At 36.7% G+C, this 12,907-nt stretch overlaps 4 protein-coding genes across 4 annotated transcripts; 3 read left to right on the forward strand and 1 right to left on the reverse strand.

The window, feature by feature from the left end:
• Positions 1-277: 277 nt before the first annotated feature.
• On the forward strand, positions 278-2,238 carry C9374_003527 (uncharacterized protein; the record flags this gene model as incomplete). The annotated part of the gene is made up of 2 exons (XM_044693065.1): positions 278-1,505; positions 1,589-2,238. 2 exons carry the CDS (start codon positions 278-280, stop codon positions 2,236-2,238), a joined length of 1,878 nt encoding a protein of 625 aa, XP_044549705.1.
• Positions 2,239-2,945: 707 nt separating this feature from the next.
• On the reverse strand, positions 2,946-3,537 carry C9374_003528 (uncharacterized protein; the record flags this gene model as incomplete). The annotated part of the gene is made up of 2 exons (XM_044693066.1): positions 2,946-3,064; positions 3,195-3,537. The coding sequence occupies 2 exons, from the start codon at positions 3,535-3,537 to the stop codon at positions 2,946-2,948; spliced, it is 462 nt and encodes a 153-aa protein (XP_044549706.1).
• A 292-nt stretch (positions 3,538-3,829) lies between these two features.
• Positions 3,830-8,342, forward strand: C9374_003529 (uncharacterized protein; the record flags this gene model as incomplete). Its single annotated transcript, XM_044693067.1, has 6 exons — positions 3,830-3,968; positions 4,101-4,198; positions 4,311-5,571; positions 5,621-5,661; positions 5,744-6,190; positions 6,261-8,342. The coding sequence occupies 6 exons, from the start codon at positions 3,830-3,832 to the stop codon at positions 8,340-8,342; spliced, it is 4,068 nt and encodes a 1,355-aa protein (XP_044549707.1).
• A 134-nt stretch (positions 8,343-8,476) lies between these two features.
• On the forward strand, positions 8,477-12,772 carry C9374_003530 (uncharacterized protein; the record flags this gene model as incomplete). The annotated part of the gene is made up of 1 exon (XM_044693069.1): positions 8,477-12,772. The coding sequence occupies one exon, from the start codon at positions 8,477-8,479 to the stop codon at positions 12,770-12,772; it is 4,296 nt and encodes a 1,431-aa protein (XP_044549708.1).
• Between the last annotated feature and the right edge of the window lie 135 nt (positions 12,773-12,907).

Below are 12,907 nucleotides of genomic sequence, written 5' to 3' on the forward strand. Positions count from 1 at the left end.
AAACGACAACGCATCAATGTCGCTCATTTCGATCTCGAAAAAAATCGCGAAAAAATCGTCGATTTTTTATTCGCACTTTTTCGAAAATCACAATAACATTTTTTTTGATTCGTTCTGCAAAAAAAAAACATCCCAGTTGATTTCAAAGAATTCTATGAGACACAACATTGATTGGACGAAAGAGATTGTAATATATGAGGAGGACACGTTTAAAGTTTGTACCAAAGTGTAAGCTCATTCGATGCCCGAATGAATTTGGAAAAGTGTTACAAAAAAAATGCGAAGATCATCCAATACGAATAGGGAAGGTCGTACCGTTGAGCAAGAAGAGAGACAACATCCAACCACTTCGGATTCCAACATGTTTTTAGATTCATCCTTTGGATCATCGTCGCCTACAACAACATCACCATCACCGTCCACTCATTCAACATTTTCTAGTAATGTTGTTTCGGGAAATGTATATTCTAGAAATTCAAAAACCGTTAAATTGGAACAAATGATTAAAGAGATTCAACAACATACATATTATAGAAGGCTACTGGATCAAGCGGAAAGGATGAATCGTAACGGATCAACAACAGGAACATCATCGGAAATTTCATCCCACTCCATAAATGATGATCCAATTGGTGAAAATGAAGATGAAGATAAACAATCATTCACTCAGCTGCTACATAAATTGAGAAGACTTATTCTCTCGTCTCCCATCACACTCGGATCTGGAGATTATGAAACCAATCTTGGATGTATCAAAGACTCACTCCGTCAATTTATTTGGCCTCTTCTATTGCATGACTCGGATCATTTATGTAGAGATAAAAGTTCAGTTTTTCATATCATCAAGAAAATTGACAAGCAACACGAACAATATGAACAAGTAGAAAAGGATGTGGAGAGGTCAATGTTCAAATTTTTAGCTCCATTCTTTGGCAAATACAACAATCAAGTCATTTATGTGAATACTTCGAATGCCAGCAGCAGCAGCAGTTTGAATGGAGGTGTCTCGAAACATACAGGATCAAAAACCATGAATCTTGAGCTGAGTTACAAGAGAAGAAATTTAAGCTTGGTCGTCAATTCAATCCTCCAACTGTACAAACGATTCCAAGATCAAGCTGAAAATTCCAATTTTTCAGAAGAAATTGTTCCACTCTACTATTTTCAAGGTTTTCACGAAATTTGTTCAGTTATGCTTTTGACATTCCAGGACAATTTAGAAACAACGTTTAGATGTTGCTATCGACTCGCAACCAACCATTTTTACGACTCTATGCATTCTCCTAATTTAGATGAAGTCATCAGAAAATGTGCAATGATAATCACAATTTTGGAAGAGAGTGGTCATCATGACATTTGTGAAATTTTGAGAGACAGTGGAATGGATCAGGGTCATTATGCACTGAGTTGGATTTTAACATGGTTTGCGCATGTTATTGAACAGGATTGTGGAGAGGACCATGAAGACTCGCCGTACAGCACGACGAATATTGCCTCTGAAAATTGTAGGTTTTTTTCTAATTTATGTAATTTTGGACCAAAGTTATCCATGAATTTTGTCCATGTGATGACTCGTATTAATTTTCAGTTACATCCACAGTCCCAAGCCTTTTCCTTGTACAAACGTTATTTGACGTATTTTTGGCTGTTGGAAACCCATTCTTTGTGGTGTATGTTGCTGCAAGTGTAGTTATTGAGCGAAGAGAAGAATTATTAATTTTAAAAGAAGGAGGTTCTGCAACAACAGTTCGTCAAAAGTTAGCAGCCGTGTCTGGAGGAAGAACTGAAATTGATTTTCCATTCTCGGCAGATGAAGACGACGATGACATTAATTACATTGAATTTACTGTGATATTTGGCTTGTTAAATAGGTTTCCAAAGAATATTACTCCAAAATGGTTGGAACGAGTGGTGAAACGAGCGCTCAATCTTTGGAAGCATCATGATTACCGAAATTTGTGCTCTCCTGAAGAGTTCACCAATCCATTCCCATTTTCTTATTTATGTGAGTGTGAAGACTTTTCAAATTATCATGAATCGGTCGCTGATTATTGGAGAGATGAAGAAGAGGAACGATTACTGCGTGAGGAAAAGGAGAGAGAGGAAGCAGAAAAGAGAAGAAAGGCTCAACAACAGCAATTATCAAAAGCATTCTTTTTGGGAGGTAGCATTGTGGTTGCTGCTGCTGCATTTTACTTTTCTGCTCAATCTTGGTTTTTTCATGCCACGTTCAAGTAAGGGAGTTCATTTTTTTAAGGGCATTAGTTGTGCCGAGTGCTTGACTTACTTGTGCAGAACACACCCAAAGAATATTCCATTAAGGATTGTTAAATGGGTCTTCGATTTGTTCTCACGTCACAAGTGACACAATTCGAAGAAAAATTCCAAACTTGGAATATTTCTTGAAATGATTCATAATCATTAAATTCAACGACAGCAATACAAAATTTTCTAACAAAAAACATCAACAAGATGGTGACCAACGATCACAAGATGCATTTTCACGGGATATCCCGAGACTTGCTTATCAAGTGGAAATTTCCATTCTTACTTGGCCTTTCAACCTTTGGGTTCTTCATGTTTGGCATGATGGAAACGTATCACTTCAACTATAATGCGAATAAATTCAGATATGATAATTATCATGAACATAAATTCAAAGGATTGCAACCTCCTTACATGACAAATTATTCTCGAGAATTATACAAATCCAAAGATCCAACACTTAAAATTGATTGGCATTCATTCAGAGAGGATGTGCAGTAAAGTAATCACACAACTCATTGTGGGTTTAAAAAGATGGTCGCTTTGTGACTATCAATTTTATACTTTCAGATTTTATACTAAAACTCGCATTTCTATCAATTAGGTACTTGAATAAATTAATCTGGAGCTTTGTGAATATGTATGACCTGTGTTTGCATGACATGTCTATGCATAAGAGTCTATTTCTTATAGGCAATTGCCTCAATTTCAACAAGAGCATTTCTTGGTAATTGTTTGACTGCAAAGCAGGCACGTGCAGGTTTGTTATCAACAAAATATTGCTCATAAATCTTGTTCACTATTCATGTCATCCATTTGAATGAATTTTATGAATTTCCCATCAATTGATCGATCAGTAATATTCATCATCATTGACAAACATAAAAAGAAATATATTATTATTCAAAAACAAAAAACCCAAAGCTTACCTTCCGCAAAGTGATCCATAGTGGTCAATAACACTGTGGTTTTTACGACATGACTAAATCCTGATCCAGCTTCATTCAAAACATTTCCTAAATTTTTCAAAGTTTGATGTGTTTGAGCCTTCACTGTTTCTATTTCATCATTCTCATGGGTTGTTGGACCTCCAGACACCAATTGACCTGTTTGTGGATCTAATCCAATTTGTCCACTCACAAAAATCAATCGTTCATTGAAAATACAAGCCTGAGAATATGGGCCGATCGCTTTTGGAGCTAACTCGGTATTAAATTGTTGATGATGATTTTGGAAAGAAGGAGTGGATGATGATCGATCGGATTCTGACATTTTTTGTAAGAGAAAGTGTTGTTCATGGGGGTGAAACGGTTGTGATGAAAAATGTGAGTTTGTTCGTGATGATGCAGGCAATCATTGATCAATTAAATTACGTCATCTAATTTGATGGTTTAGTACGCATTACAGTACATACACCACACAGGTGGTTGCTTTGTAATCAACTTTGAAGTTCCTATCATCTTCCTTATGAAGAGATCTTGTGTTGGTCATGATGATGTAAATAAAAGGCTTCCATCTCGAAAAAAAGCGAATCTCTCACCCTCATCATTTCTTGATCATCATCATGAACGGTCCGTTTATGCTCAATCTCACCAACACCACCAATTGGTTGGAGTTTATTCATGATCGTATTGGCTATTTCAGAAAGGAAAGAGAAGCCGAAGAGCAGAACCAGGATGCTGAATTGGACGGTAGTAAGGAGAGTAAGTAATTTGAGTGATTGGATCATCATGTTATATTGATGATTCTCATCATTTTGAAACTTGTTGAATGTGAATATATTCACGTATGATGATTAATATTGGGAAGTTCATTGTGTGTTCATCCGATGATAGTCGTAACACCACAGCTCAGAGAAGAAAAGAAAGATTATGAAAATTACTTGAGCTCTTACTATAACAATGGCTTTGGCAAGATGCCAAAAGCAAAAGCTGTATGTTGTTGTTGGTCTGTTGTTGTGTGAATTCATGTGAAAACTTTATAATGTCGTTGAATCATAACGATTGAATTATGAAATCAATAATTTCAAAAAACATTGTTTTTAGGTCGAAAATAACAAGTACTCTGCTGGTTACGATTTCACTGCTGCCAAAGGAGATAAATTGACACCATTGGCACGAATTTGGGTCGATCGAGACAAGAAACAAAGAAAACAAGCCAAACTGACTGGTGCTTCCTCTGCCACCGACAGTAAGGAAGAACAAGAACTCGAGTCATTGTGCTTTTTGATTAGAGAACATTTTGATTTTGAGTTAAAATTCCACATTATTTGCATGCTTCCAACCTATACTGAGGTCAGCAACAGACGCGACTACCCTCACAAGAAATTGTTCAGCACTTACTTTGGTGGAGAGGAATCAACAGTCTACAGTATTAGGCGAGATCCTCTTTTGGTCACTTATCACAAATATCGTCTCATTTCCAAGAGTTTTAATGTCAGAATGCAACATTATTTAATGTCATCACATAATGGTTGTGATGAATTGAACATGGCAAACATGTTTATGCATTTGTACAATCAAAGAACAAATCAAATGGAAATAGAGGGAGATTTCAACTCCTTCATGTCAAAGATGGCTTATTTGTTGTGCTTTATCCACACCAAGAAGCTGTATTTGGCTAAAAAAGTTCTTGACTTTGAGCATACAAGCATTTATAATGAGTTCCCTAAGGTATTCAATTGCTTAAAGTCATGCTGGAATGAGCTGTATAGATTGAAAACTGATATGGATTTGGGTACCTTTGTATTGAATGGTTCCATTCCATACTACAGAATGAATTACTATCAAAGTTTAATAGATTCCGATAGTGAAGATGAAGAGGAAGATGGAAAGGAAACGAACAACAAGGAAGCTTCTACCACTGAGCAAGATACCGAGTCAGATGCAACAAGCAAAAAAGTTGAGCATGACGAAAATCTATCTCAAGATGCCTTGAATGATGGCAGTCTCAGTGTGAATCTAAGAGAAGATGTTGGCGTCACTTCTGAAACTTTGGACCTCATTGATGACGAAAGCAAGATGGCTGTTGCCAATAAGGGTCTCATGCAAGATGATGACATCACTACTGAACAAGATAATGGTTTTTTCGATGCAAAGGATAATGCGACTGCAGATAATGAAGAGGATGAAGAAGTAACCGAGGAAACTCTCATGAACGAAATCGACACAAGAGCCACTTCGAACACCCTCTCCACCAATATTTCATTCAACAGATTATTTCTCAACTCTTCTCAAAAACAAGATTTGGAGTACCAGAGAATCCAAAAGCAAATGGCCAAGAAGTTCAACGGTTTACAAGTTGAAGGTAAGTTTAGTTTGAAAACCACACATATGTGTCTCATTCATGAATGTAGATGGAGAATTTAAAGTTGATTTTGAAAACAATGACTTGAAAGTACGTATCAATATCACCATTTTTGCTGATAACCAAATTGTGACAATGTTACCTATCATGATATTTTCTGCTCAATCGATAGGTCGTTAATCCAAGAGAATTGTACAACCAATTTTTCCATAAGGCAGGAGATATACCAGCAGTGTATAGATACGAAACCTACTCATCATTGAGCACTTTCTATCAAACCATTGCTCCAATTTATTCGTATGAGACATACTTGTGTGCTCTTTTGAGACTCAAATTACGCACAATACTTCCAGCCTTATTCAATAGCGATTTTTATGCTGACAACTATCAAATCTTCCGTTCTTTGACTTTAGTGAACTTGACTTATTGCAATTCTTTCAACAACTTGTTACTTCATATTTTACTTGAAAATGGAAAGGAAGTACCAAAAGATGTCACTATCAAAGAGAATGCTACATTTACCTCAACATGTGGAATTCAAGAGTTGTCTTTTGTTAACTTTACGTTTGACCAATTGTTAGTTATTTTCAGCAATGATCGTTCCTACTACCCCTCATCGGTAAGTATTCGATTTGTCATGATTGTTTACCTTATCGTATACTTGAAATTCATAATGGAAAATCATGTAGAGCAATTATGATTCTCCAACAAAAGATCCATGTGCCCTTAAAGGCTTGAATATTTTCGCCAAAATGGATGAAGCAAAGAAAAACTATATTTTCTCTTCTCTTGGAAACACTGTTTCTCGTGTGAATTTATACTTTTATGGTGATTACATTTACACACTTTCTCCAGAGACATTCTTATTCTCCAATTTCACACCTAACGTAACCGATCTCAGAATCTCTGCAAAGACCAGAGAAAACAGCACTGTTGGTGCTCAAGTGAACACTGTATGCAATTCGTGTGTGGGTGAATTTAGTGCCGAATATTTCCAGAAACGTTTCAAAAAAATCATCATGTTGGCAGAAGGAAAGCCTCAAAAAGAAGTGAATTGGAAAGCTGGTAATGACGTTTCTTATCAACAAGATGAGGAAGGAGGTTTGAATAATGTCCTATTCAATCCAAAACTTCCTGTAGTTGAGGAAGACGCTGTGCCTTCTAGCTCACCAACTCTCACTCTCAGAATCATGTTGATGTGTCAAATGACCAAGGATCTTTTGAATACATTCCTTGAACATTCGGGATTGATTTTCGAAAAGTTGCCAATATCCAACTTCCTTCTTACTCAATCCAACGGTTTCCCAATTGCTCAAAAGAAGGCCTTTATCGACACATTATTGAATGATCGCAAGCTTCCATTGAATGCCATTGATACGTTTTCCTATGATTTCACTGAAGAGAAACGTATCCTTGAAGAGTATTTGGTTTACCTTGCCAACAGCAACGATGGCCGTTTGTTAGGTCTAGAAAATATCTCTGGTGATTCCACATTTACTTGGTTGATGACCTTAATGTATTATGGATGGGATTTCTTGAAGGATAATAGAGTATTCGAAGAATTAATGTTGGGTGCTCAATTGAGTTGTGGTCGGCTCGGAAATAACAGTACTGAAGGAGAATCTTGCGCAGCCCTTACAGAGCTTTTTATGGCCAAGATGTTTTATGAGAACATGGACAAGAAATCATTTATTGACTTTTTGCTCACCAAATGCAAATTCAACTACAGTGGAGACATGGAACAGTTGTTGGAGCAAGTAGAAACTGAGTGCTCTCAACAAGACTTCCAACTTTTGGAGAAGTGCGAAACTGAGGACGATCAAACCAAGAGAAATCTTCAGCTATTCTTTACTTACATTACTCGACCAAAGAAAGATGTGGCTACTTTTGAAAGTCAAGTTCTTCAATTAACCCCAGATAAGCTCTTTGTCTTGTTGATTACTGCAGTGTCAGACCGAGATTTGAAGAAATTTGACACCATCTTGACATTGGGGCATTCGATCAAGGACTTTAATCAAGTTTTCGACAAGACTACTCGCATGCAAATAACAAATAGATATAGCCAAAATGATAGCTATGCGCTCTCATTACCATCCTACAAATACACATCCTCTGGTGTAGACAAGGTTGACATTGTCAATTCCAAAGCACTTCAATTGAAGTTCAGCAGAAGAAAGCAGGCTTTAAGAATGATTTATGAACAAGGACTTCCATTGGATCACACATTCTCCATTGCTGAACTTGACAATACCATTATTGACACAGAGATGGATACCCTTGAGGTTACTCTTTTCCACTACCTACTCGTCTCAGCCAGCGTGCCTAATAGCGTTGTCCTCACTGTTCTTGAACGATTAAGCCCAGAACAATTATTGTTCCAAGATACAAATGGTAATAATGCACTCCACCTTTCTGTGATGCAATTATTCACTTATCAAGAACTTTATTCTATCATGTTGAAGAAACAACCAAAGCTTGTCAACATGATGAACAATGAACTCAACACCCCACTCCACTTTGCTTGCTATCAAAGTGTTGATACTTTATTCATTGTTGGTAAACGATTGGTACAAGAATACAATGGCAGAACTGACGTGGTAAATGGCCTCGGCTTGACACCTTATGAAGTGGCTGCCGCAAGTATTTTGAGAGATGTATTGAGTGGTGGAAGCGGTGTCTCTGGTTGGAGTCACTTTGATTTGAGTTGGCTTTTACCTCCAAAAGGACAAACCAAAGAGGAAATGTTTAAACAGATGCTGCAAAGAAAGTAAGGTTGGGGCCAAGCTCTTTCAGAATAATATTGACTATTGTGAGCCCAACAGGATTTCTTTTGTAAAAAATCACAAAGCTGTGCATTAAACATTTTTTCACTTCCTGTGAAAGTTGGAAGTGCACACCAAAAAAAATGCCTTCAAGCTCGCCTGTTATGGACGATGACGACTCCACTGTCGATATGATTGATGAGGAAGAAGATCATCATCCTTCTTCCGTTCAATCAAAAGCACAACATACATCTAAAAATTCATCTGCATCATCATCACATTCCGAAACACTTGCTCGGGATGTAAAGGAATTGATGAAGATTGCGAAAGGCTTGTTAGAGTTGAAACAAAAAATCCCTTCGGGATCCAATCTAACCAATCAGCATGTAGCAAAATTGTACAAATATTTGGACGATAACAAACTGAACAAGTCTTTGAAAGAACTCAAACTCATTCTCTCCCAATATATGGCAAAATCTGATTTTGATTCCTTGTTCAGTTTCGTACAGACATATTTCTTGGCTTGTAGAAATTTGAATGATTCCGAAGCATCGTATCATTTGAATGGCTCTTCTGGAGGATCTTCCAGTTCTGGCTCTTCGTTTTCTTCTGATATTGAAAAATTAGCTCGTGAACGAACATTTATTTTGAAATGTTTGGTGAGTTGGATGTTTGAAGGAAGAATTGAAGGAAGAGTTGCAAAGAATGGGCTTTTTATCATTTATGAAGAACTGGACTATATACCTGATAACATGCTGATTTCACTCATTCAAGTAATTTACAAATTATTCAAGGATGGCTCCTGTGCATTTGACGAATTTTCTCCTGTGAATGGATCCCACAATTTTGACAATGTTGTTGAGAATAGTGCAGGACTCGTACTGGATGTATGGTCCCAATGCATTTCTACAGTCATGTCAAAAGATGAAATTGAAATCAATGCAAAATCAAAGAAAAAGAAAAAAACAGACGAGTACAAGACGACCGTCATCAAGGACATTTGTTCTTGCGATTGGTCTCAAAAGGTACTTGCCTTTGCCAATGCTTTCAAAGATATGCCATTAACGGAAGTAGAGTTGGATATTGTATTGGACAAGTTACTATGCTATCTTCAAAAAATGAATCTCAACGATTCAGCTCCTCTCATCTATCAATTGCTACTACTCTCCTCAAGAGGAAAGAAACAAAAAATCTTGCAAGGCATTATTTCATATTTTGACAGTATCGAAAAAGAAAAGAGAAGAAATTCACTTGGTTACAACGAAGATTCTATTCTCAATTTAGAGGGAACTGTTCTGCATTTCATAGATTATGCCACTAAACAAAATCAAGATTTAGCCTCTGAAATGTTGAAGCTTATCAAGAATGAGCCAAGTTCAGCTCTTAATACTTTCAAAGTCTCATTTCTGTTGATTATTTCAAGTTTGACAAATTTCGAAGAAAAAACATTCAAGCTGTTAAAGTCACTGGTTGAGGAAGACTACAGACATTCTTCAAAGTCTCGAATTTTCATTACAGAAGAGGAACAAACGTCATTAACAATCAGTGCTACCTCAAGCAAAGTCATTATGGACACCGTCAAAAAGTGTGGAAGAGGGCGAGATTTTATGGTGAAATCTGTAGTTGATTTTGCATGCTATTTACTGGACTCAAAAAAACCAAAGACCGAAGATGCTACGGCGGTAACATTAAGTACTCAAGCATTGCATCCTCACTCGCTAGGTTTAGAAATTTTGGGCAAAATTTTCGAGATCAATCATGTAGTTCGATCAGACATCCTATCGAGGATATTCAATCGTGTGGTGACAAATTATGGTAATATTGAAAAGTATATCGAATTATTGACAAGCCTTGCTTTGAACCAAACATCGTGCCTCTTGGATCATATTTCCAAGCTGAAGGAGACCATTGAGTATCTTTCTACCATGCCAACGGACATTGCTAAAGCTCTCCTCGCTGCAGTACAGCCACTCTATAAGACCAGTCAAGAATTTCAGGATCAAGTAGTTCTCGTTCTTCGAAAATCCATGTACAATCGAGAGTTGGATTCTAGACAAGTGGCTCTAAGCGGTTTTTTACAAATTTTACTTTCTTATGGTGAATTAGATGATGTGAGCTCTCATAGAAATGTAGGAAGTAGCAGCAGCAGTAGTAGTAGTAGCAGCTCCAATCATTCAAAACCAAGCTCTGTAGATTTGGAAATTATTGGTTTTTTACGAAGATGTCTCAGTATGCAAACACCTATAAGACAAGCACTCTACCGTGGCCTTTCTCGTGTTGTACAGAAAAAACCTTACGTTCTGAAAGAGATATGTCCAGTGGCTATTGATCAATTTAAAAAGTACGTCTCCATGAACGATGACAATGAAGTTGATGGCTTCTTTTTAGATAGCTGCATTGATTCAAAGACGATGACCATTATTGAACCAATACCTGATTTATTAATGCTAATTGCTGATTGTTCGTCGCCAGAAGATGGAGCTATTTATGATATTCTTCTTGGCTTCATTCAGTTTTTCCTTCATAAAGGACTTTCTGACTTTGGAATTGATTCTCCTTTTGATGATTCACACGAAGGTAGAAAGAATAGGTTGATAGCAACTCTTTACGTAGGCTGTATTGAATCTATACTTTACTTTGCAATAGTGATTATGGTTAATGATAAGGATAACAACAATTCAATTCCAGATATAATAGACCAATGTTGGGAAAAGTATTCAAAGGTGTTGGAGAATTTAACCAAGAAGAGTGCTTCTAAAAAGAAAACAACTGAAAAATTTGACTATACAGAGTTCCTTCCTGAACTTAGTTCTATATTTTGTAAAAATATATTGGAGGAAGCTGCAAGAAAAACTGAGAAATCCAAAGAGAAGAAAGATGATCATGCATTGACAGATAGCAAATTTCACATGTACATTTTCAAACTGATAACAAAGAAAATCAAAATGGCAAAAAAGGGACAACAGCCTCTTGAAGATAAGGACATGCTCGATTTATGCCGTTCTGTTTACTCGTTTTTGATCAGAATGTCAAACGTTGTTTCTAAAACCAGCAGCGAGAGTGATTCATCTAAAACCAAGGAAGCAGAAAAGAAAGAAAAAGTTACTGCTCTTGCTACTGAATCCTTTGAGGATTTAATCAAAATGAAATTTCAGTCAAGCACCCAAAGAGAAGCTGTTAAATTTTTAGAAGGATTTATCTCTGTTGGAAAAAACACTCCCCCTATGGAGGATGATGATCAACGAATTTGTCATTTCATGAGATTCTTACAAAAGATAGCTACCAATATGATTCAACAGAAGTCCTATGTGACTGCAACATGTTTCATACGTCTTCTCACTACGCTGGCACATTTATTGCGAAACAAAACAATGTTTTTGGAAAAGGAAGGTCACTATCAGTGGATTACTGATATATGCAAAACGAAAGAATTTGAAGACAAGGAATTAGGAAGAGCTCTCATCAATCATCTGGTCTTAATAGCATGCATATTTTCAGACATGACCAAGATTCATGAAATAGCTTCAGATGTTCTTGGAAAAGTTGGGCACTTTGAAAATTCTGGTGTATCATCTGTCTCTAACATGCTTGTAATTAATTGCCCTTCTGAATCAGCAGATGTTTTGATTTCATATTTTAATGTCATTGTGGATGATTTAGATTGGAAGTTCCAACGATTGGAAAGTATCAAGAAAGAGCTAGATGGATACGAAACCATGAAACACAGCATTTTTCATCAAGCTGCTGTGTTAATTGATTCCATTGAAAAGCTAGCGAGTGCAACTCTCCCAATTGAAGTGAGTGACAAGCTCTTCACTCCACTCATCAAGTATTTTACCTTAATTGCATCATTTACAGATACATATTTAAACGCTCCCAAAGATACAGAGCTGCCTGAAGAACTTGTGGACTTACTTGATCAATGTGGCCGTTTTACAAGCTCGTGCTATTCATTTATTAATTATCATAATGGTGAGGAAGAGGTTTCCTCCATGAAAGCTCTTAGAGAAGCAAGAAATATTCCAGAACTCGTCTTTAGAATGGAAACGTCTGAAAAGAATTTAATTTTACTTTCCAAAAATTTGAATGTGAATCTGTTGACAAATTACAAACGTTCTCAGGTTCGATCTTTCATCATTGACCAGCACAAGATCGATGTTGCTGGCGAAGAAAAGAAGAAGAAGAAAAAATCAAAAAAGGAGGCGGATGACGATGAAAATGATGGTGACAACCAAGAGGATGACATGAAACCAAAGAAGAAAAAATCAAAGAAAAAGAAAGCAGCAAATAATGATAGTGATGTCGACATGGAGGAGCAAAATGAGGATGAGAACGAGTATCGTGAGGCGAGAAAATCTTCGAAAAAGAAAAATCCAGCTACAAAACGAAAATCTGCCGACTCCTCTACCACCAGTTCAAAGAAAAGTAAGGCGAAGTAATATGATTCTTTGTTTGCGAGCTCCATAAGACGAATGATGAACAAGCTTGTGTTGCTCACTTTCAAGAGTTGTGCTGGTTGACTAGCAAATTCGTCCACATTTATGCTTTAAATCTGAAAGAAAATTGAAAGTTTT

The sequence above is a fragment of the Naegleria lovaniensis genome (genome assembly GCF_003324165.1).
Source record: "Naegleria lovaniensis strain ATCC 30569 chromosome Unknown tig019, whole genome shotgun sequence".
Classification (NCBI taxonomy): domain Eukaryota; phylum Heterolobosea; class Eutetramitea; order Acrasida; family Naegleriidae; genus Naegleria; species Naegleria lovaniensis.